Raw genomic sequence first — 21,152 nt, 5'->3', positions numbered from 1 at the left:
TCTCTCTCTACGTGTAGAACCATAACTGTACCTGAAGCAGAAACAAGGGCCTGGTGGGAGGAGGTAAGGCCCCCCCCCTCAGAAGGCCCCCCCCTTTTTTTTTTTTGGCCTAAACATAGGATGTTGTAAGCCAACACAATCCATGCCTAGAGAAACAGTCAACTGTCCATGGATGAATATGTTTGTACAATGCTTTGAGAAGCAATTCAACCATATGTATAGGAAGACTTAAAAATGCCCATGTCATTTAATTTATTCCTATTCAACAAATTCATGATTTTAAACCAAAGTCCCAAATACAGAAGACTCTTTATATATATTAAAGGATAGCCCCCTCCCTCCCGGCTCCGGGAGGCGGGGACGTGGCGGCGGCTTCTCCTGTCGCGTCTCCCTCACTCACTGGGGAACCCGGCGGTGGGGGCACCCTTCGAGGCAAAGGCGTTCGGACGCGAGCCTGCCGGCTAGCCAGAGAAAGAAGTCGGACACACTGACTGCGAAGCCGACGGACGCACAGACAGCGGATCAGCCAGAAGATCGAGTCGCCTCAAGTTCCGCCATGAGCTGGGGCACGGAGCTGTGGGATCAGTTCAACAGCTTAGACAAGCATACACAATGGGGAATTGACTTCTTGGAAAGATATGCCAAATTTGTTAAAGAGAGGATAGAAATTGAACAGAACTATGCAAAACAGTTGAGAAATCTGGTTAAGAAGTATTGTCCCAAACGGTCATCCAAAGATGAAGAGCCAAGCATCTCCAAGAAGGACGAAAAGCTCAGCAATACCTTGACATGTGTTGGAAACAGATGGATAATAGTAAAAAGAAATTTGAAAGAGACTGTAGAGAGGCAGAGAAAGCACAACAGAGCTATGAAAGATTGGATAATGATACTAATGCAACCAAGGCAGAAGTTGAAAAGGCCAAACAACAATTGAACCTGCGTACACATATGGCTGATGAGAATAAAAATGAATATGCAGCACAGTTACAAAACTTTAATGGAGAACAACACAAGCATTTCTACGTAGTGATTCCTCAGATATACAAGCAACTACAAGAAATGGATGAACGAAGGACTATTAAACTCAGTGAATGTTACAGAGGATTCGCAGATTCAGAACGCAAAGTTATTCCTATCATTTCAAAATGTTTGGAAGGAATGATTCTTGCAGCAAAATCAGTTGATGAAAGAAGAGATTCTCAAATGGTGGTAGACTCCTTCAAGTCTGGCTTTGAACCTCCAGGAGACTTTCCATTTGAAGATTACAGTCAGCATATTTATAGAACCATTTCTGATGGAACTATCAGTGCATCCAAACAGGAGAGTGGGAAAGTGGATGCCAAAACCACAGTAGGAAAGGCCAAGGGCAAATTGTGGCTCTTTGGAAAGAAGCCAAAGGGGCCAGCGCTAGAAGATTTCAGTCATCTGCCGCCAGAACAGAGACGTAAAAAACTGCAGCAGCGCATTGATGAACTTAACAGGGAACTACAGAAAGAATCAGACCAAAAAGATGCACTCAACAAAATGAAAGATGTATATGAAAAAAATCCACAAATGGGGGATCCAGGGAGTTTGCAGCCTAAATTAGCAGAGACTATGAATAATATTGATCGTCTAAGAATGGAAATCCATAAGAATGAGGCTTGGCTGTCTGAAGTTGAAGGCAAAACAGGTGGGAGAGGAGACAGACGACACAGCAGTGACATAAACCATTTTGTTACACAGGGACGAGAAAGTCCTGAGGGAAGTTACACTGATGATGCAAACCAAGAAGTCCGTGGACCACCGCAACAGCATGGTCACCATGAGTTTGATGATGAATTTGAGGATGATGACCCCTTGCCTGCTATTGGACACTGCAAAGCTATCTACCCTTTTGATGGTCATAATGAAGGTACTCTGGCAATGAAAGAAGGTGAAGTGCTATACATTATTGAGGAGGACAAAGATGATGGATGGACAAGAGCCAGGAGACAGAACGGTGAAGAAGGCTACGTTCCGACATCATACATAGATGTAACTCTAGAGAAAAACAGTAAAGGTGCAGTAACTTATATCTAAACTAACCAGGCAGCTTTGTGCTATGTATGACATAAATAAACGGTATGACATAAATGAAAACACATTCAACAGGTCAGAAAAAATGAGAAAACCTAAAAGGGCATCCCAGTTTATTGTTCACTGTGTGAGCTGAATGTAGGCTTAAGAGATGTGAATATCACCACAAAAAGCTGTTTTTGTGATGCCTTCCTGTTTGAGTAATGTTGGTGTGAAGCTTAATTGATGCCTTTGCTTTATGTCCTGCTTAAGTCTCTGTGAAGGATTTGTGTTTTTCTGCCTTATAAATATAGAATTTGGCTTATTGGGCAGGAATACATAGGTTGATGCTCCTCCATCTGCTTTACTTCAGAAAACACAGTGACTGGTTAATTCACATAAGTAAAACTGCTCTGAAATGCTATAGAAAACTGACTTACGAAAGAGTGGTTTGTTGTAGGTGTTTGAATTTGTAGCTTCAGTATTTAGGGAAAAAAAGTAATAGTTAGAAAATTGGGTAAAATGATAACAATCATTTTAATTTTCCTCTCTATTCTTAATGTTGGTTTCCTAAAGGAAGAAAATAAGCACTTAGTGCATAATCTAAGTAGTGAGCTAATCAAGAAATCTATAAAATGTATGATCTGGTCTAGCTCTCTCTCCTTCTTCTTCTTCTTTTTTTTTTTTTTTTTTTTTTTGTGATACAAGGGATTTAACCCTGGGCCTCTTGCATGCTAGAGTGCATTCACAGTTCTTGCTTTGTTTTATTTTGAGACAGGGTCTCACCAGTGTGCCCAGGCTGGCCTTAAATTTGTGATCCTCCTGTTTCAACCTGCCAAGCAGCTAAGATTACAGGCATGTGCCACCATGCCCTGCCTAGTCTAGCTCTTATCTGAATAAAACAGTTTTAAGATCTGAAAATATTTTCAGATTTACTGCTGATTTTCAATAATGCACAAAATTCATTCCAAATTAATCTTATACTTGTGTTTTTCATCTTGAAAGTGGTTTGTGGGGAATATAACTTTAGTGATTATTTAGCAATTAGTAGGAAAATAAATATTCTAAATCAGTGAAGATAGAGGAAATCTTGAATGGAGAAGTACTGGCAATGTTTACTTGTAGAAGAGAGAAAACTTTTTTGACTGAGCTGAGGGAAGATATCTGTACTACCATTTATGGCCTCATTTTAGCTAGATCAGCAGTTACTAAAATAGATTTTTTTCCAATTAATTTCAATAAGCATTTGTTGAAAACACTGTACAATTAAGTATTGGGTGTGCTAGTCATGTGATCACACCCTGAATTAATTGTGTGGGTAAGCAAAGGGAGAAAGCAATGAGATGGGTCCTTGATTTTGCTCATATTTCACATTTTCCTGGTGTTTTCAGTGGCTGACTATAAAATGATTTTTAGAGACGTTTGGGGCAGACACTTTAAGCTGAACACCCCTTTTGGTCTTACCAAAGGTCTTCAGTAATTCTTCTTTTCTTTTTCCTCCTGGACTGCAGATTCCTGAAGAGGGTTTCTGAGGAAATGGGCAAGATGTTGAAGGAGGTTACATGCAGCTGCTTTTGGGGGGAGGGTATTAGAGTTGTCAGGCACAAAGAGTGAGAGAAGCAAGTTGCATGAGTGCATGCAGACATGATTTTTTTTTTTACTAACTTCGTTAGCATTCCATACATTGTTTTAAAAATTTGTTATAATACCAATCCTTAAATTCCTAGTTCACAGTTACTAACATAGAAGAAAGAAAAAAGCCAATAATGGCTGACCCTTTTCCATTTATTTTACTGGCGTGTCCAAATCACAAAGAGTGCAGAGCTGTCATAAAAATTTGTCTTATATTTGATTGTCTCAATAAGACTGTCTCTTCCCAGCTCTGTTTTAATTGCTTTTTAGACCCATTGTCTGTTAGAATTCTTGCCATGTGTCACTGTCTGCCTGTGCCATCTCCATGCTTGCTTAACATCCTGTTGCATGTCTAGAGTGATTAGACTTAGATTTTTCAGGCATGTCTTTATAATCCCTTGTTCATGTCAAAGCCTTTGTTTTGTTTTACATTTGTAGTGCAGATCATTTTGTCAAACATCTCCAGCACTAATGTTTCCATCTTAGTATTTGTGTACGCTGCTACAACTTCCCCACTGCAAACATTCCAATTTTGGCATTATGAAGACGTGGTCTGTGAACCTGAAGTATTTATGATAAGAAAAAGAAAACATCTCTGCTCTAGCTTACAGCCCAGTTGAAAGGACTCTTTGAAAAGTGATACATCTTCAGCACCTCAGTCTGGGAAGAATCTGTAGTCAGCACTGAAGTCCTGGCATAATAAACACAGAAGATACCACCTCAAGACAAAGGACTGTTGTCAAAAGTCAGCTGCTTCCATTCAAATGCTGCCTTAAACTAGAGTGCCTAAATCTGTTGATTGCCAACACTACCACTACAGTATCCCACAAAGGGCTTTGTGTCAGCTCAGTGTGACCTCCTTTAACTCTGCAGCTCTGCTGCAGCTGCCGATGTAGCCTCGGTAGGTAGCTTTTAGAGCTCTACCATGTACAATGGTGCATCTTCAAATTTATGCATCAAACTAAAGACATGTCTGAAGTCCATTTTACTTAGTGTTTTATGAGAAGTTTTATGAACCTCCCCAATCATCTTTTAATTTGAGGTTATAATGATCTCATTTGGTTATTGCAATGATAGTCTGTTTCCAAGTGATGCTTTTGTTTGAATCAGATAAAATTTAGTGAAACTTTGTAATGATCTATGTGCACTTTTACTTGTAAAACGGAAATTTCTGTATGTTTATACTTGTAAATATAATTGTCCTTAGTGTCCCTATTGCTCATGTTATCATGCCTCGCATTTGTGATTCTGTTATTGACTTGTATCTGAACTAATTTCTTAGTGATGTTGTACTAGGGAGATGGGCGGGTGGGAAGTTATTTGTACCACTGAACTTCATTAATTTGGTTCTTTACTGTTTTGAGGGGAGAAATAACGTGAAATGGTTTGTGTATTATTGGATTTTAAGCAATATTTTAGAAGCTGTGTGACTGTTTTAATAAAATTTTCCCAGTGTTATTTGAATCATACTACCAGTTACACTAAAGCTGAATGACAATTGTGTGAAAGTTAATGCCTTCCTAAGATCAAGTACACCACTGTTACACAGCTGACGTAGTGTATTACATTTGAGGCTAGTAAACTATAAACTTTAGATATTGAATCTCGTTACAGGGTTATTTATATAATGTGACATTATTCAATACTGACGGACTACATGAAGTAGTTTTAAAATCTAGTGCTATTTTTATTTTAAAGGTTAGCAGTGAGAAGGAAATGTGATCTGGCTGTGTTTGTCTTCTGTACAAAGCCTGCAGTGCTTATGTTTTTTTGGCTAACAGCCACAGAAGGCAAAGTTTAAGGCTTTCTTGTAAGGACTAACTGTTCTTTTGAAGCTACTGTTTGTTTTTCTAAAAGCAGAATTTGCTTCCGAAGGAGGCAGGTTCCTTCGTGTGGAATAGTGCAACCTGTATATGGGTTATTACAATAGGAAAGACATTTGTACTTGCACAGTTTAAATCATTATTAAATCATTCTTAAATTTTGAACATGTGAATTGTCCAAAAGAAATCTTAAAAATTTTCAGTAATTTTTACTCTTTGTGCACATGTTGATTTCTTAATGGTAAATTGTTTAAGATAGTGTTCTCTGTTGAGAATATTTTCATGGAATAAAACAATCTTTTCATGATCAAAAAAAATATTAAAGGATAATAATCAGACATTATTGACGATGAAGGAAAAATGATACAAAGGAGGGCTGGGGATATAACCATGTGTATAGCATGCTCCAAGCCCTGGCTTCAATCCCTACTACCAAAAACAATGCAAAACAAAACCAACCAAAAGGAAAAAGAAGAAAAAACAAGGGGGAGAGATATAGAAGAGGACTGCTTCTGTTTTTTTTAAAATAGTGTATAGCTCACAAAAACAATGTTTACTAAGTATTTGGATGTCATACAAAGTGGCTTATCAATCATAATAAGTTTCCAAATTCAAGATTCAAAATAATTCATCAGGAAGACAGTCCTCCCAGGGGCTGTGGCTGTGCAGTGCTGCACGGAAAGGAGTGGGTGGGCCGCAAGGTCTCTGTGCGGCACAGCTCCAGAGGCCCCTTCACACCCAAGCCCAACTCATCTGCCAGGTTACCCAGGATCCTCCCAGTGGAAACAAGAGGTGGTTTTACATCTTTCTGTTTGGTGTATTTTAAAATACTTTCTTTGTTTGATCAGTTTTTATTTTCTTATAGGATAAATTATGCACTGTGAAACAAAGCTTTAATGAAAAACCCATAAGGAGGCCTGGGGCCTCTTCTCCCTGCTGTGTCTTTGATCTTCATAGCTTTTGACAGCCTTTGACTCTTTCTTTTCCTTTTCTTTTTTTTCCCTCTTATCTTTTCTTTTCATTGGACCTGGTTCCCACAATGTTGTTCACCCCCGTCTTCAAACTCTTAAGCTCAAGTGATTCACCTCAGCCTCCCGGGTAGCTGGGACTACAGGCCAGCACCACTGTACCTGGCTTTAGCCTGTTTTCTAATGAAGGTTTCAAGCATTTCACAGCCCTACAAGTTGTTTAGATAAATTTAAAATTAAAGTAAAACAAGTATTCCAAAGTTCTCTATTCACAATTCAATTTTAGTTGCTACATTTGAAGGTACTCCCACAGATACAGAAGATCAGAAGCATGTTTCTCTATCTTTTTCTTGATACTGTCTCCCCTTGGCCCAAGAAGCTTCCTTCCTGTCTTACAATGACATAAATTAGGTTGGTCTGTTTTATACACATGGAATCACACAGCACCTACTCTTTTGTGTCTCATTTGAAGTCAAATAAAATACAGTGACAAATCTCAAGCAAGAGGTTTTATTTGGGACTCAGCAAAGAGTAGAATTGCATTTCTGGGCATATGGCGACCACAATGGACAATACTAAGTGAAATAAGCCAATTACAAAGAACCAAAGGCCAAATGTTTTCTTGGATATGTTGATGCTTATTTGCAAAAGGCGGGGGGTCTAGGTAAGTATGGAGATACTTTGTATTAGACAGAGGGGAGTGAAGTGATGGGAGGAGGCATGGGGGTAGGAAGGATAGGAGAATGAATCAGACATATTACCCTATGTACATATATGATTACATGACCAGTGTAATTCTATATCATGTTCAACCAGAAGAATGAGAAGTTATACTCCATTTATTTATGATGTGTCAAAATGCATTCTACTGTAATGTACAACTAATTAGAACCATTTTTTAAAAAAAAGAAATGTATGGGATTAGACAAAGGGAAATGAAGGGAAGGGGGATGGAATAGGAAAAATAGTAGAATGAATCGGACATAACATTCCTATGTGTAACTCCACATCTTGTACAACCACAAGAATGGAAACTTATACTCCATGTATGCATAATATGTCAAAATACATTCTACTGTCATATATAACTAAAAGAACAAATAACAAAGAAGTAAATTCCTTAAGGGCAGAAAAAAAGAAGTTAGACCCTTTACTTACTCATATATAAAAATTAATTCAAGATTGGAGATGTAGCTCAATGATAGAGTGCTACCCTGGCATGTGCAAGTGCCTGGATTCAATATTCAGAGTGTGTACACACACATACATACACATGCACACACACATAAAAAAAAACCCACTCAAAATGGAAAAAAATGTGAAATAAAAAACCAAACATTCCTAGAAGAAAACACATTGGCAGCTGAACATGTAGATGAATGCCTGTAATCCTGGCTATTCAGGGAACTGAGGCAGTTGAATGCAAGTTCAGGGCCAACCTGGCAACTTAGTCTTAAAATAAAAATTTAAAAAGTCCTGGAGGTAGCTCAGTGGTAGACTGCTTACTAGCATGTGAGAGACTCTGTGTTTAACACACCATACCAATATATATATTTGAAAATATATTGGCACTAATCTTCACAACAAAGGATTTGACCACATTTTCAATGAAATAACACCAAAAGCACAGTCAATGTAGAAAAAAATTGATAAATTGGACTCAACAAAATTAAAAACATAAAGACATTTGTAAACCAAAGGATACTCATAGAAATGATGATATGTGGATGCTTATTTTGCAAAAGATGGGTATAGGTAAGTATGGAGGTACTTTGTATTAGAGGGGAGTGAAGGGATGGGAGGAGTCTCCCTGCAATATGGGAGAAAATATTTGGAAGTCACATATCTAAGAGATCTTTCAGAATATATAAAGAAATGTTGGGCTGGGGATAGCTCAGCTGTAAAACACTTGCCTAGCATGTGCAAGGACCTGGGATTGACCCACTCTCCACAAAACAAGCAAACAAAAAAGAATCTCAACAACTCAACCATAAAAAAATGTTGACTCTATTCAGAATTGGGTAAAGGCTCTCTACAACCAGTTCACTCAGGAGGTTCACAAATAGCCAATAAGCCCATGAAGAGATACTCAATATCAGCAGCCATTAGGGAAATGAAAATAAAAGCACAATAAGACTTCACTTTATACCCATGAAGATGGTCACTGTTCAGAAAAAAAGAATGCAGAATGAACACGCTCATAAATAGGTAGAAAACAGCACCACGGGTGCATTGCTTGCCTATATATACACTGGTGCAGCTGCTATGAAAATTTTTTGGTGATTCCTCCAAATGCTCAAGAGATACTTTCTAAATGACCCAGAAATTGTATTTCTGGACATAAACACAAAAGAAGTGAAGGCAGGTAAGTGCAGAGACATTTGTACACCCACATTCATAACAGAATTGTTCCCCAAAGCCAAAAAGTAGAAGTAACCCAACTATCTATCAACTGATGAACTTCTAATCAAAATATGGCTTATATACAAAGTGAATATTATTCAGACTTAAAAAGGAAGGGCATTCTGACAATTGCTACACTATGTGTGATCTGGAGGACATGATGCTAAGTGGAAAAGCCAGTCATGAAAGGACAAATTCTGTACGAGTGCACTTGTATGAGGCATTTAGGGAGTCAAATTTGTAGAGACAGAATGTAGAATGCCAGCAGAAAGACGACAGGGACTGGGGAGGGGAGGATGGATGCTTACTGTTTAATGGGTACAGAGTTTCAATTTCCATAAAGAGTGTGAACACATAGAATGCCACTGAATTATATACTTAAAATGGTTAAAATAGAAAACTATACATTATGTCTATTTTACCACAATTAAACACCAAACAGAAATCATGGCAGTGTACTACAGATTAATGCAGAACAGAAAGAAGGAAATGGAGGCCTGAGAAGAGAGAATCAAGGAAGATGGACAAGTTGCACAACCGTGGGGAGGCCCTTCAGATTGGGAGAGGGTGGTGGGAGCTGGATATATCCCCCCAAAGCATCAGGTTAGAAAACCATCACAGGGGGATGAGGGTGGTGCTCAGTAGTGAAGTGCATAGTTGAGTCCAAGTTCAACACCCACCACAAAAAAAGAAATGAATAAATAAACAAACAAACAAAAACATCACAGGAGAAAAGTGGTTCTGGGAGAGGCCATAGTTGGGGAACACCAGGACCAACCTAGTAGCAAAACACAAATTTTGGATTCATGGTAGAGGGAGCAAAAGTCCTCTGAGGACTAGGAACTAAAAAGGAGGGGGAAGATCAAGGAGCAAAAGGACCAAGTGCCTTTTTTCTGGTATAGATGGGGAAGTGGGATGGGAAGGGCAAGTGAGATTAGTTGCCTGTGGGTTGGAGGAGAACGTGGCATATAGGTGACCCTGAGAGAACTTGGGTTAGGATGAGGACAGTAGTGTTGCTCTGGATGAAGGCAGATGAGCTGTAGTGGTTGGAAAGTTCCCACCACAGCGGACTTGTGACACATGAAAGTTGGTGAGGGCTCAAGACAGGTAGGCAGGGGATGGGTGCTGGAAAAGGCCCCACAGCAGAGAGGTACAGAAGGACCAGGGAGAGATAGAATCCAGCACTTGCAGGCTGGAGAATGGAGGCCTCAAAATGGTGAGGGTTCAGATGAAGAAGTGGTTAAGGCATAATCAAGAGGGAGATGTCTGCACTGGAGGAAGATGGAGGATGTAGTCTTGAGAACAGCAGGGAGGTCAAGGTGCCCTGCACTGTGCTGACAGTCAATGATTGTCAGCACCAAGACTCCAGCTGGTGAGAGCTTGGAGAAGTGGGGATGAAGGGGAGACCCAAAGACAGAAGGCTTTATGAGAAATTTAGGGTCATCAGGCTGGGAGTGTAGCTCAGTGGCAGAGCACTTCCCAGAGCACTTGAGGTCATGGGTTTTATCCCCAGCACACACACACACACACACACACACACACACAAAAATAAAATAAAAAGAAAGAAAGAAAGAAAAAGAAAAAGAAATAGGAAAGAGCAAAACCAGTTAGGGTTATCATAATTCTAATTTCATTCTACACAGAAATGGCAAAAACTTCTAGAATTCATATGGAATCATAAAAGACCCTGTTATGGTTTTAGATAGGAAATGTCTCCCAAAAGCTCACGTGTGAGAGAATGCAAGAAAGTTTAGAGGTGAAATGATTGATTTATGAGCATCTTAATCTAACCTTCACATTAACCTTCTGAGAGGGATTAACAAGGTGGTAACTGTAGGTAGGTAGGGTATGGCTGGAGGAGGTGGGTCATTGGGAAGTTATTTTGTTCTTATTGAGTGGAGCTCACTCTCTCTGCTTTCTGGTGCCATGTTCTGAGCTGCTTTCCATTATCTCACTCTTCTGCCATGATGTTCTGCCTTATCTCAGGCCCTGAGGAATGGAGTCAGCCATCTACAGAAAAGATCTCTAAAATGGAGAGCCTCAAAATAAACCTTTCCTCTTCTAAAATTGTTCTGTTCAGGTCTTTTGTTCATAGCTGAAAAAGGTGACTAAACAGATCCCCCCAAGTAAAATCAATACTGACCACAAAGGACAATACTGGGAATATCACAATACCAGATTTCAAAACAGATAACAAAACTACAGCAAATAAAACAGCATGGTACTTGCATGAAAGCAAATAGGATGACCAATGGAAAAGAACCCAGATGTAAACCCACAGGTACATAGTGCATGTATTTTTGACAAAGGTGATAAGTATATAATATGGGAAACGGGTATCTCAATAAAATTTGTTTTCTCAAATTTCTTGTTGTGAAAACAAGATATTCACAAACAAAAGAATGTAAATGGACCCTTATATCAGTCCTTATACAAGAATCAAACTCAAAATGCATTGAAAATTTAAATGTAAGACCTGAAGCAGGGTGTAGTAGAGTAGGCCAGTAGTTACAGTTATGTGAGAGGTTGAGGCAGAATGAGTACCTGGTATAAGACCAGCCTGGGCAAAAGAGCAAGAATACTTACAATTAAAAGGGGGAAAAAGTCCCACTGGAAACTATATAAGTGCCAGAAGAAAACACAGGAGCAATGACATTAATCTGGACAGAACTTTCTAGGTATGATCCCAAAGGCATAGGTAACCAAAGTGAAAATAGACAAATGGAATGCCATTCAAATAAAATACTTTTGCCCAGAAAAGAAAATAAGAAGAGAGTGAAAAGACAAATCATACATTGGGAGAGTATTTACAAATTATACATCAGATAAGGGGTTACTGTCCAAAATATATGAGGAACTCAAACTTCCCAATAACAAAAGAAGTAACCCAACTTAAAAATGGCCAAAGAAGAGAGATGGTGCATTATCAGATCCCATTGCTCAGTGGATCAGGATTCAAGTAGTAAGAGTACTGCTTCTCAGTATGCTGAATGAAAGAGGAAATTCAATGAAATTCAATGTCAGTGGCTTGTAGAGACTCAGAAATTCAGGTGCATGAACAGAAAGTAGAAATACACTGGAATGAAGCTTCTGTAGCAGTGGCACTGGTTCACCACAAAGGGAAAGGAAAACACATCAGAGGCAAAAACATCTTTGGCACAGAAAAATATGAAGATCAGAAAAGCAGTATGTATTTAACTGATCCAGAGGCTGCACAGTGAACAGGTCTTTGAAGAGTTCCCTGTTTCTCAACTGGCAAGCAGACAGTTGAGGCGGGAATCATTTTGAGGAGATCATGCTGCAGCTTGCTGCTGCCAGAGCTCAGGAGATCCTAACAAATATCACTATACTGTCCCAACAAGCACCCATAGTGTGGCCTAGGTTGTACCTAGAACAATGAGTGAAACAGGCATAGAGAATACTGTACCCAGGGGGATGCAAGTCAGAAATACAGAGAGAACTGCAACTCACTTTCCCTTTGGGTCTGGTGTGGCTCAATAGACCAGCTGAAGAGGGTTGGGAAAGTGAACAGGAGGGCATGAGCACACTCAGGGACTTACCCTGGGAAGGCCATATTTGTGGGCAGCTGAGTGTGTGACACCTGTGTAGGGTTGCTCCCTTGTCCCACAAGTAGAGTTCTTGGGAGGCTCCAGAGATCCTGACTCCCAGCAGAGATCTGCATCTGCTTAGACATAGAGTTTGTTGATCTAATCTCTTAGAGCATATAACATCCAATAAAGTTCCTAAGGCTGAACACACCCAAGCCACAGATACCAGATCTCTCCTCTTAGAGCTCTGTAGCAGGCTCACCCTGGGAGTGCATTAATCTGGTCTGTGAGAGAAAACTCCAGTCAACAGTCCTTCTCATCCCATCACCCCTTACACTGGTAAAAATCTGAGAACTGTTTCAACCAGCTTCAGTTTTAGACCACTCCTGCTGGCAACTTTGAGAGCAATAGAAAAAAAAAAAAAAGAAAAGAAAATGAGGAAGGGGTTAATAACTCCCAGTGTTGGGTCTCTGTCTCTTAATATAGCCCAAGAAGAAATGGAAAGAATGACACTTGGACAAAGGCAGTGACCATCCATACTCATCAACTGTATTGACCACCTCAGTGGAGAAAATTCTTTAAGTTTTCATTAAGAACTATCTTTTTTGGAGGGGTTGGTCTTGCTGTGCTGATTATTTTGTAAATATATCTACTCATACATATTTGTTTCCTTTTTCTCATTTTTACCATTTTTTCAACACTACTTATTTTCCCTTGTCTTGAGGGTTAGGGTTTTATTATTTTGTTTTTGGTTCTTTTTTCCCCTCATTTCCCCTTTTCTCTCTTTCCCCACAAACAGCCAAATTCTCTTGTTCTCTTTCTCTGTTCCTTTACTTTTTTCTAATTTATTTTTTCTCATCCTTCTTTACAGCCAACACTTGCTACATCTCTTTTGAATTCACTCTGTTCACATTTTGAACATTCTAAACTTTCCCCTTTACTATCCTATCACATTTTCTTCTCTCTTACTGAACACTATTTTTACCATCTCTTGGAATGCCTAATTTATATAACTCCTGCTCACACCATTCATTTTATTACATTTATTAGTACCATGGATGGCATAGGTGACACCTATTGCTGATTTTAATGTCAGATCTAGTTCATGGCTATTTATGTTTTTGCTGTTGGCAATTTCTGACCCCACTATTCCTGTTTCTGTGGTGATTAGTGTTGTAGATGTCATAGGAGGCACCAGGTATTGATTTTAATGCTGTATCTTATTTGTTTCAGTTGTTGAGATTTTTGGTTTCCCTTTTATCTGTGAGGTTCTGGGAATCTACAGGGACACTATAGTTCACAGGGTAGACACTCTGCTGCTGAAATAAACCCAGCCAAGGCAGCACAACTTGGTATACACACACAAATTAATCACAAACTTCATCAATATTTAGAATAAAAAATAGAGGGAAAAAAGTACACTAAACACCAATGCCATGTGGGAATGGCTAGGGGGCCCCTTGGGACCCACTCCTGGACATCCACTTCTATAGCAAAAAGAAAAAGAATGAACACAAAGGCTGTGGGTACCACACTGCTGAGGGTTCTAAATGGGTACCACACTGCTGAGGGTTCTAACCTAGAGTGCTCTAGGTCACTGTGGTAAGAAAGACCATGCTCTAAAAAGGCCCACACAGGCTCACCGCGCGCCGTCGCTGAGTGTTCTTCCTAGTCCGCGTGTTGCGCCTCCGCTGCCGGTCTGTCCGCTTCTCAGTGCCGCTCTTCTGCCGCCATCGCCGACATGAACGGTCAGCTCAACGGCTTCCACGAGGGGTTCATCGAGGAGGGCACGTTCCTCTTCACCTCGGAGTCTGTGGGGGAAGGCCACCCAGATAAGATTTGTGACCAAATCAGTGATGCTGTCCTTGATGCCCATCTTCAACAGGACCTGATGCCAAAGTGGCTTGTGAAACTGTTGCTAAAACTGGGATGATTCTTCTTGCTGGGGAAATTACATCAAGAGCTGCCATTGACTACCAGAAAGTGGTTCGGGAAGCCATTAAGCACATTGGATATGATGATTCTTCCAAAGGGTTTGACTATAAGACTTGTAATGTGCTGGTGGCCTTGGAGCAGCAGTCACCAGATATTGCTCAAGGTGTTCATCTTGACCGAAATGAGGAAGACATTGGTGCAGGAGACCAGGGCTTGATGTTTGGTTATGCCACCGATGAAACTGAGGAGTGTATGTCTTTAACCATTGTCTTAGCACACAAGCTAAATGCCAAACTGGCTGAACTACGCCGCAACGGCACTTTGCCTTGGTTACGCCCAGATTCAAAAACTCAAGTAACTGTGCAGTATATGCAAGATCGAGGTGCTGTGCTTCCCATCAGAGTCCATACAATCGTTATATCTGTTCAGCATGATGAAGAAGTTTGTCTTGATGAGATGAGGGATGCCCTGAAAGAGAAGGTCATCAAAGCTGTTGTACCTCCAAAATATCTTGATGAGGATACCATCTACCATCTTCAGCCAAGTGGCAGATTTGTTATTGGTGGGCCTCAGGGTGATGCTGGTTTGACTGGCCGGAAAATAATTGTGGATACCTATGGCGGTTGGGGAGCTCATGGAGGAGGTGCCTTTTCAGGAAAGGATTATACTAAGGTGGACCGCTCAGCTGCTTATGCTGCCCGTTGGGTGGCAAAATCCCTTGTTAAAGGAGGTCTGTGCAGGAGGGTTCTTGTTCAGGTCTCTTATGCTATTGGAGTTTCTCATCCATTGTCCATCTCCATTTTCCATTATGGTACCTCTCAGAAGACTGAGAGAGAGCTATTAGAGATTGTGAAGAAGAACTTTGATCTTCGCCCTGGGGTCATTGTCAGGGATCTGGATCTGAAGAAGCCAATTTATCAGAGGACTGCAGCCTATGGCCACTTTGGTAGGGACAGCTTCCCATGGGAAGTGCCCAAAAAGCTTAAATACTGAAAGTGTTAGCCTTTTTTCCCCAGACTTGTTGGCGTAGGCTACAGAGAAACCTTCAAGCTCTGAGGGAAAGGGCCCTTCTTGCTAAATTTTCTTGTCCTCTTCCTCTTTCAGCTCATCAGTTGCAGTCACTCTCTAGTCAATGACATGAATTTTAGCTTTTGTGGGGGACTGTAAGTTGGGCTTGCTATTCTCTCCCTAGAAGTTTTGTTCACCATTATAATGAATTTAGTGAGCATAGGTGATCCATGTAACTGCCTAGAAACAACACTTGTAGTGAATAATGCTTTGGAACTGAACCTTTGTGCCCTATCACCCAACCCTCCAAAGTCCTAAACACATTGACTTTCCTACCAAATGCTGAAAATATCCTTGTAATGTGCACGTAAAAGTACTAGTAGTTCCACTATAGCCTGTCTGGCAATGCCACAGCTCTCAGCATGAATTTGTAATGTCTTGAGCTCTATTATGAATGTGAAGCCTTCCCTTATCCTCCCTGTAACTTGATCCATTTCTAATTATGTAGTTCTTTGTCAGGGAGTGTTCCCTACCCAATCTATCTTGCATGTAACGCAAGTTCCAGTCAGAGCTCCAGCCTGACATAAAAAATCAAAAAGGCAGTTACCATTAAACCATCTCCCTGGTGCTTATGCTCTCAATTGCCACCTCTTTAATAGCACCAAATCAAAATTTCTCCACCTTCAGCTGTCTTTTGGAGGACGTACGTAATAAGGTTTTCATTTATTAAACCAATCCTATGCATGGTTTCAGCACTAGCCAAACCTCACCAACTCCTAGTCTAGAAAAACAGGCACTTGGCACCCTTGTGATGTCATACAGAGAAGTCACAGGGCAGTACCTGAGGGTCTGTAGGTTGCACACTTTGGTACCAGATAACTTTTTTTTTTCTTTATAAGAAAGATGAGTACTCCACACTGCACAATAATTCCTCCCAGGGTTTTAACTTTGTTTTATTTTCAAAACCAGGTCCAATGAGCTTTCTGAACAGCTGGTGTAGCTACAGAGAAACCAGCTTCCTTCAGAGAGCAGTGCTTTTGGCGGGGAGGAGGAAATCCCTTCATACTTGAACATTTTCTAATTGCTTATTTATTGTATTCTGAGGTATGGCGTAAGTACAGAGAAGCCATCACCTCAGATGGCAGCTTTTAAAAGATTTTTTTTTCCTCAACACCATGATTCCTTTAACAACATGTTTCCAGCATTCCCAGGTAGGCCAAGGTGTCCTACAGAAAAACCTTGGGTTAGACCTACAGGGGGTCTGGCTGGTGTTAAGCAAAGGGAGGGCAGAGCTGGTGCGGCTGACTGTGGAGAGAGCAGACTTGGCTGGCGTGGTACAGAGAAGCCAGCTTGTTTACATGCTACTCCATGACTGCTTGCCCAAAGCAGAAAGTGCCTTCCAGGGTCTATTTTTGGAGGTTTATTACGTATGTCTGGTTCTCAATTCCAACAGTTTAATGAAGATCTAAATAAAATGCTAGGTTCTACCCTGAAAAAAAAAAAAAAAGGCCCACACATAAAATCGAAAGAGAAATCCATCCCCAAAATGCATCAAACCCAACACAAGAATATAAGAAGTATGAAAAACAAGCTAACACAACACTCCTTAAAGTACACAATTCATCATAAAATGACTCTAAAGATATTTAAGTGGATGAAATATCAGATTAAGGATTCAAAAGAGTGATTATAAAAATAATGAATCTCAAGACAACACAGGAAAACAACTGAATGAACTAAGAAAGTCAGTGATGGGTACAAAGGAGAAATTCAATAAGGAGATAGAGATATTGAAAAAGAAACAGAAATATTGGAAATGAAGACAAATTGAGTAAAAAAAAAATCTTCAGTTGAAAGTTTCTTTAGTAGAGAAGACCATGCTGAAGACAGGATCTCAGAGCTCAAGGTCAAAGTGGGAGGCCCTGGATATTCAGACAATATTACAGAGAGTAAGTAATGTGGCCAGAATATATAAACTCTGGGAGAAGACTGAGAGACCAAATTTAAGAATCTTTGGAATTGAAGAGGGTTATGAAAGGAGGACTAATGGCATAGATAACTTCTTCAGGGAAATAACAGAAAATTTTCCAAAACTTGAGACAATACAGGAGGCATTGAGAACCCCAAACAGACAACATCAAAAAGGAATCTCTGCAGAACTCATTATAATTAAAATGCCTAACATTCAGAGCAAGGATAAAATGTTAAAATCCTCTGGGAAAAATGTCACATTAAATGTCACATTTAAAGGCAAGTCTATCAGAATTACATCTGATTTCTCAGCACAAACTCTAAAGTCGAGGAGGCTTTGAATGATGAGCTCCAAGCCCTGAAAGAAAATGACTGTCAGCCAGGATGGCTATATAGAGCAAAGCTTTCCATCAGAATCTAAGTGGAAAGAAAAACTTTCCAAGATAAGCAGAGACAAAAAGAATTCATGAGTACTGAGCTGGTGGTATAGAAAATATTTAAGCACATACACAGAAGAAATTTTAAAAAAGAGTTCACAAATGGACAAGTCTCATTTGAAGTGGCACTACACAAATGAGAAACAGGACAAATTAAACATTAGAAATAAATCAAAATGGCTGGAAATAATAGACATCTCTCATAATAACATCAAATGTGAATGGTCTCACCTTTCTAATTAGAAAACATAAGCTGTCAGATGGACTAAAAAACAAGACCCAACTAGATGTGTTGGTAAAAGGCTCACCTGACAGGCAAAGATAGCCATAGGCTGTAATGAAAGGATGGAAATTGAAATATTGTGCAAAATGGAGCCCCCTACCCCCAAAACATGAGTTTACATTGTCACACCCAACAAAGCAGATTTCAAGCCAAAATTAATCAGGAGAGACAAAGATAATTTCATAATGGTAAATAGAAAATCCAACAATAATTAATAGTTAAAACCCAAAAGGTGGTATAGCTAATTATATAAAACAGTCACTACTTACATAAAGACTCAGATAGACCCCTGTACAACAATACTGGTTGATTTCAACACACCTCTCTCATCAGTAGATAGGTCATCCAGACATAAATTCAGTAAAGGCTTTGTACTGAAAAAAATATTATAAATCAAATAGACTTAAATAGATTCTAGAGACTATTTCGTCTAACTTCAGCCAAACACACTTTCTTCTAAGATGCTTATGGGCCTTTCCCACAAACAGACCATATATGAGGCCACAAAGCAACCCATACCAAATAAAAAAACTTGATATAATTCCTTGCATCTTATCTTATCATAATAGAATGAAATTAGAAATCAACACCAAAAAAAAGACCTTCAGAACCTATAAAAACATGTGGAGATTGAACATTACATTTTGAATGATGATGAGTAATAGAAGAGAGAAATTTAAAAATTCTTAAAGTCAAACAAGAATAGTGATACAACATACCAGAACCTTGGCAACACGATGAACTCATTCTAAGAGACAAGTTTATAACAATAAGAGCCTATATTAGAAAATCAGAAAGATCCCAGATAAACAATCAAAGAATGCATCGCAAGACTCTTGAAAAACAAAAATAAATCAATTCCAAAATTGATTTATAGAAGGGAATAAATAATTAAGAACAGAGGTGAAATTGATGAAATAGAGAATATAAAAACAATAAAAAGGATCAATGACATGAAGAGTTGGTCTTTGAAAAGATAAACAAGATTGATAAGCCCTTAGCCAAACAACCAAAAGAAAAAGATAGAAGACCTAAATTAATCAAACTTGAAATAAAAAGGAGAAATGACTACAAATATCACAGAAATCCAGAGGATTGTTAGGCAGCAGTTTTAAAAACTTATACTCCAATATATTGGAAAACCTAGAAGAAATGGGGACATTTCTAGGCACATATAACCTGCCAAAATCAAATCAAGAAGACATAGAAAACTCACACAGATCAATAACTAGCAAGGAGATAGAAGCAATAATTAAAAAAAAAAAAACACCTGGGGGCTGGGGTTGTAGCTCAGTGGTAGAGCAATTGTCTCACAAGTGTGAGGCCCTGGGTTCCATCCTCAGCACCACATAAAAATAAATAAAGATTAAAAATAAATAAATAAATGTATTGTGTCCATCTACAACTAAAAATATATTTGAAAAAACCACCTATTATGGTTTAGATATGAGGTATCCCCAAAAGCTCATATGTAAGACAATGCAATGATTTTCAGAGGTGAAGTGATTAGAGGGGTATGAGCTAAGCAGTGGATTAATCCAGAGGTAACTGTAGGCAGGTAGGTTGTGGCTACCTGATTTAGGACACGGGGGATGTACCTTAGGTACTTACATTGTATAAATGAATCTGTTTCTCTCTCTCTCTCCTCCTCCCCCCTCCCTCTCCCCTCACCCCCTGGCACGCTCTCACTACCTGGCTCACTTGCGCTCACTCTCACTCTAGCTCTCTTGCTCTTACTCTCTGGCTCTCATTCTCACTCTCTAATTCTCACTCTCACCCTAGTTCCACTTCCTGGTCGCTATGAGGCCACCTGTGAATTACTTGAGGGTCTTCCCTAGGAATAGAAGCCAAGGAAATTTAGTTTTAATTTAGGGAACTATTTGTGGCTCCTCCCACTCAATAGATTGCCCAAGGCACAGAATCTTATTTCTGCTCTACAAGGAAGATCCCTCACAGTAGCTCTGGAGATGGGCGGAACCTGTTGGGAACTGAACAGCCCATCTTGTACCTTTTTCAGCAAGGAACATTCCATGGAAAACCTTTGATGTTTCCCAGTATATAAATAAAGCAAGTACAGGCTCCATTTTGCTATTTTTTTAGTGTGGAAGCAGCTAGCCCATCTTGACCCCCTTCCTCCCCCTTAAAATATATATATATATTTTCGGTGTTCTGTGGTGATTTCCCTTGCTGTATATTTCTCAGCCTTTATTCTGCACCTAGCCCATTCCACCTAGAGGAACCCCATTTTCACCCCCACCCCCAACCCCAAGTAGGTCTTGGCCTGGGTTCCTCCACCCCCTTCCACCACGATGTTCTGCCACATCTAGGTCCCATAACAATGGAGTGGGCCATCTATGGACTGAGATCTCTAAAATCATGAGTAACAAATAAAACTTTTCCTCCTCTCAAACAGTTCTTGTTAGAATTTTTGGTCACAGTAACAAAAAGGCTGACTAAAACATCATCCAACAGAAAAAAACCCAGGAACAAAATGATTCTAAGCTGAATTCTACCAGAATTTTAAAGGTTTACTCAGGCCAACTCTCCTCAAATAATTCCAAAAATGGAATGGGAATAAACACTTCAAATTCATAGTATGAAGCCAGTGTCATCATCAGACCAAAGCCAGTATCACTACAGATCAATATCTCTGATAAGCTTAGATGAAAAAATTCTTAATAAAATATTAGCAAAAGGGAGGGGGCAGGGGATTAGCAAGGATGGTGGAATGTGATGGACATCATTATACAAAGTGCACGTATAAAGACTTGAATTGGGAGTCAACATACTTTATATACAGAGATACAAAAATTGTGGTAAATATGTGAATTAAGAATTGTAAAGCAAAACAACAACAACAACAACAAAAGAATAGTGTTACTTTAGATTAGGTAGAGGGAAGTGAAGGGAGGGGAAGGCAGGGGATGTGGGGATAAGAAAGATAGTAGAATGAAACAGACATTATTACTGTATGTATATATGTATGTATGTGACTGTATGACCAATGTGATTCTATAATAAGTATACTTAGAAAAACGAGAAATTATATCCCATCTATGTATGATGCATCAAAGTATATAAGTGCATTCCACTGTCATGTATAACTA

The 21,152-nt window shown here is 39.5% G+C and overlaps 2 protein-coding genes across 2 annotated transcripts; both read left to right on the top strand.

Moving 5' to 3' along the window:
• The first annotated feature begins 389 nt into the window (after window positions 1-389).
• Window positions 390-3,766, top strand: LOC308648931 (formin-binding protein 1-like). The gene is given in 3 exon segments (XM_081294137.1): window positions 390-746; window positions 749-2,041; window positions 3,549-3,766. Coding segments are annotated over 3 exon segments (1,491 nt in total). The 5' UTR covers window positions 390-556; the 3' UTR covers window positions 3,557-3,766.
• A 10,386-nt stretch (window positions 3,767-14,152) lies between these two features.
• On the top strand, window positions 14,153-15,402 carry LOC308649368 (S-adenosylmethionine synthase-like; the record flags this gene model as incomplete). The annotated part of the gene is made up of 3 exons (XM_081294961.1): window positions 14,153-14,198; window positions 14,297-15,292; window positions 15,377-15,402. 3 exons carry the CDS (start codon window positions 14,153-14,155, stop codon window positions 15,400-15,402), a joined length of 1,068 nt encoding a protein of 355 aa, XP_081151087.1.
• Between the last annotated feature and the right edge of the window lie 5,750 nt (window positions 15,403-21,152).

This window comes from Spermophilus citellus (assembly GCF_964194105.1).
Source record: "Spermophilus citellus genome assembly, chromosome: 5".
Classification (NCBI taxonomy): domain Eukaryota; kingdom Metazoa; phylum Chordata; class Mammalia; order Rodentia; family Sciuridae; genus Spermophilus; species Spermophilus citellus.
This window is presented reverse-complemented; position numbering and strand designations above follow the sequence as displayed.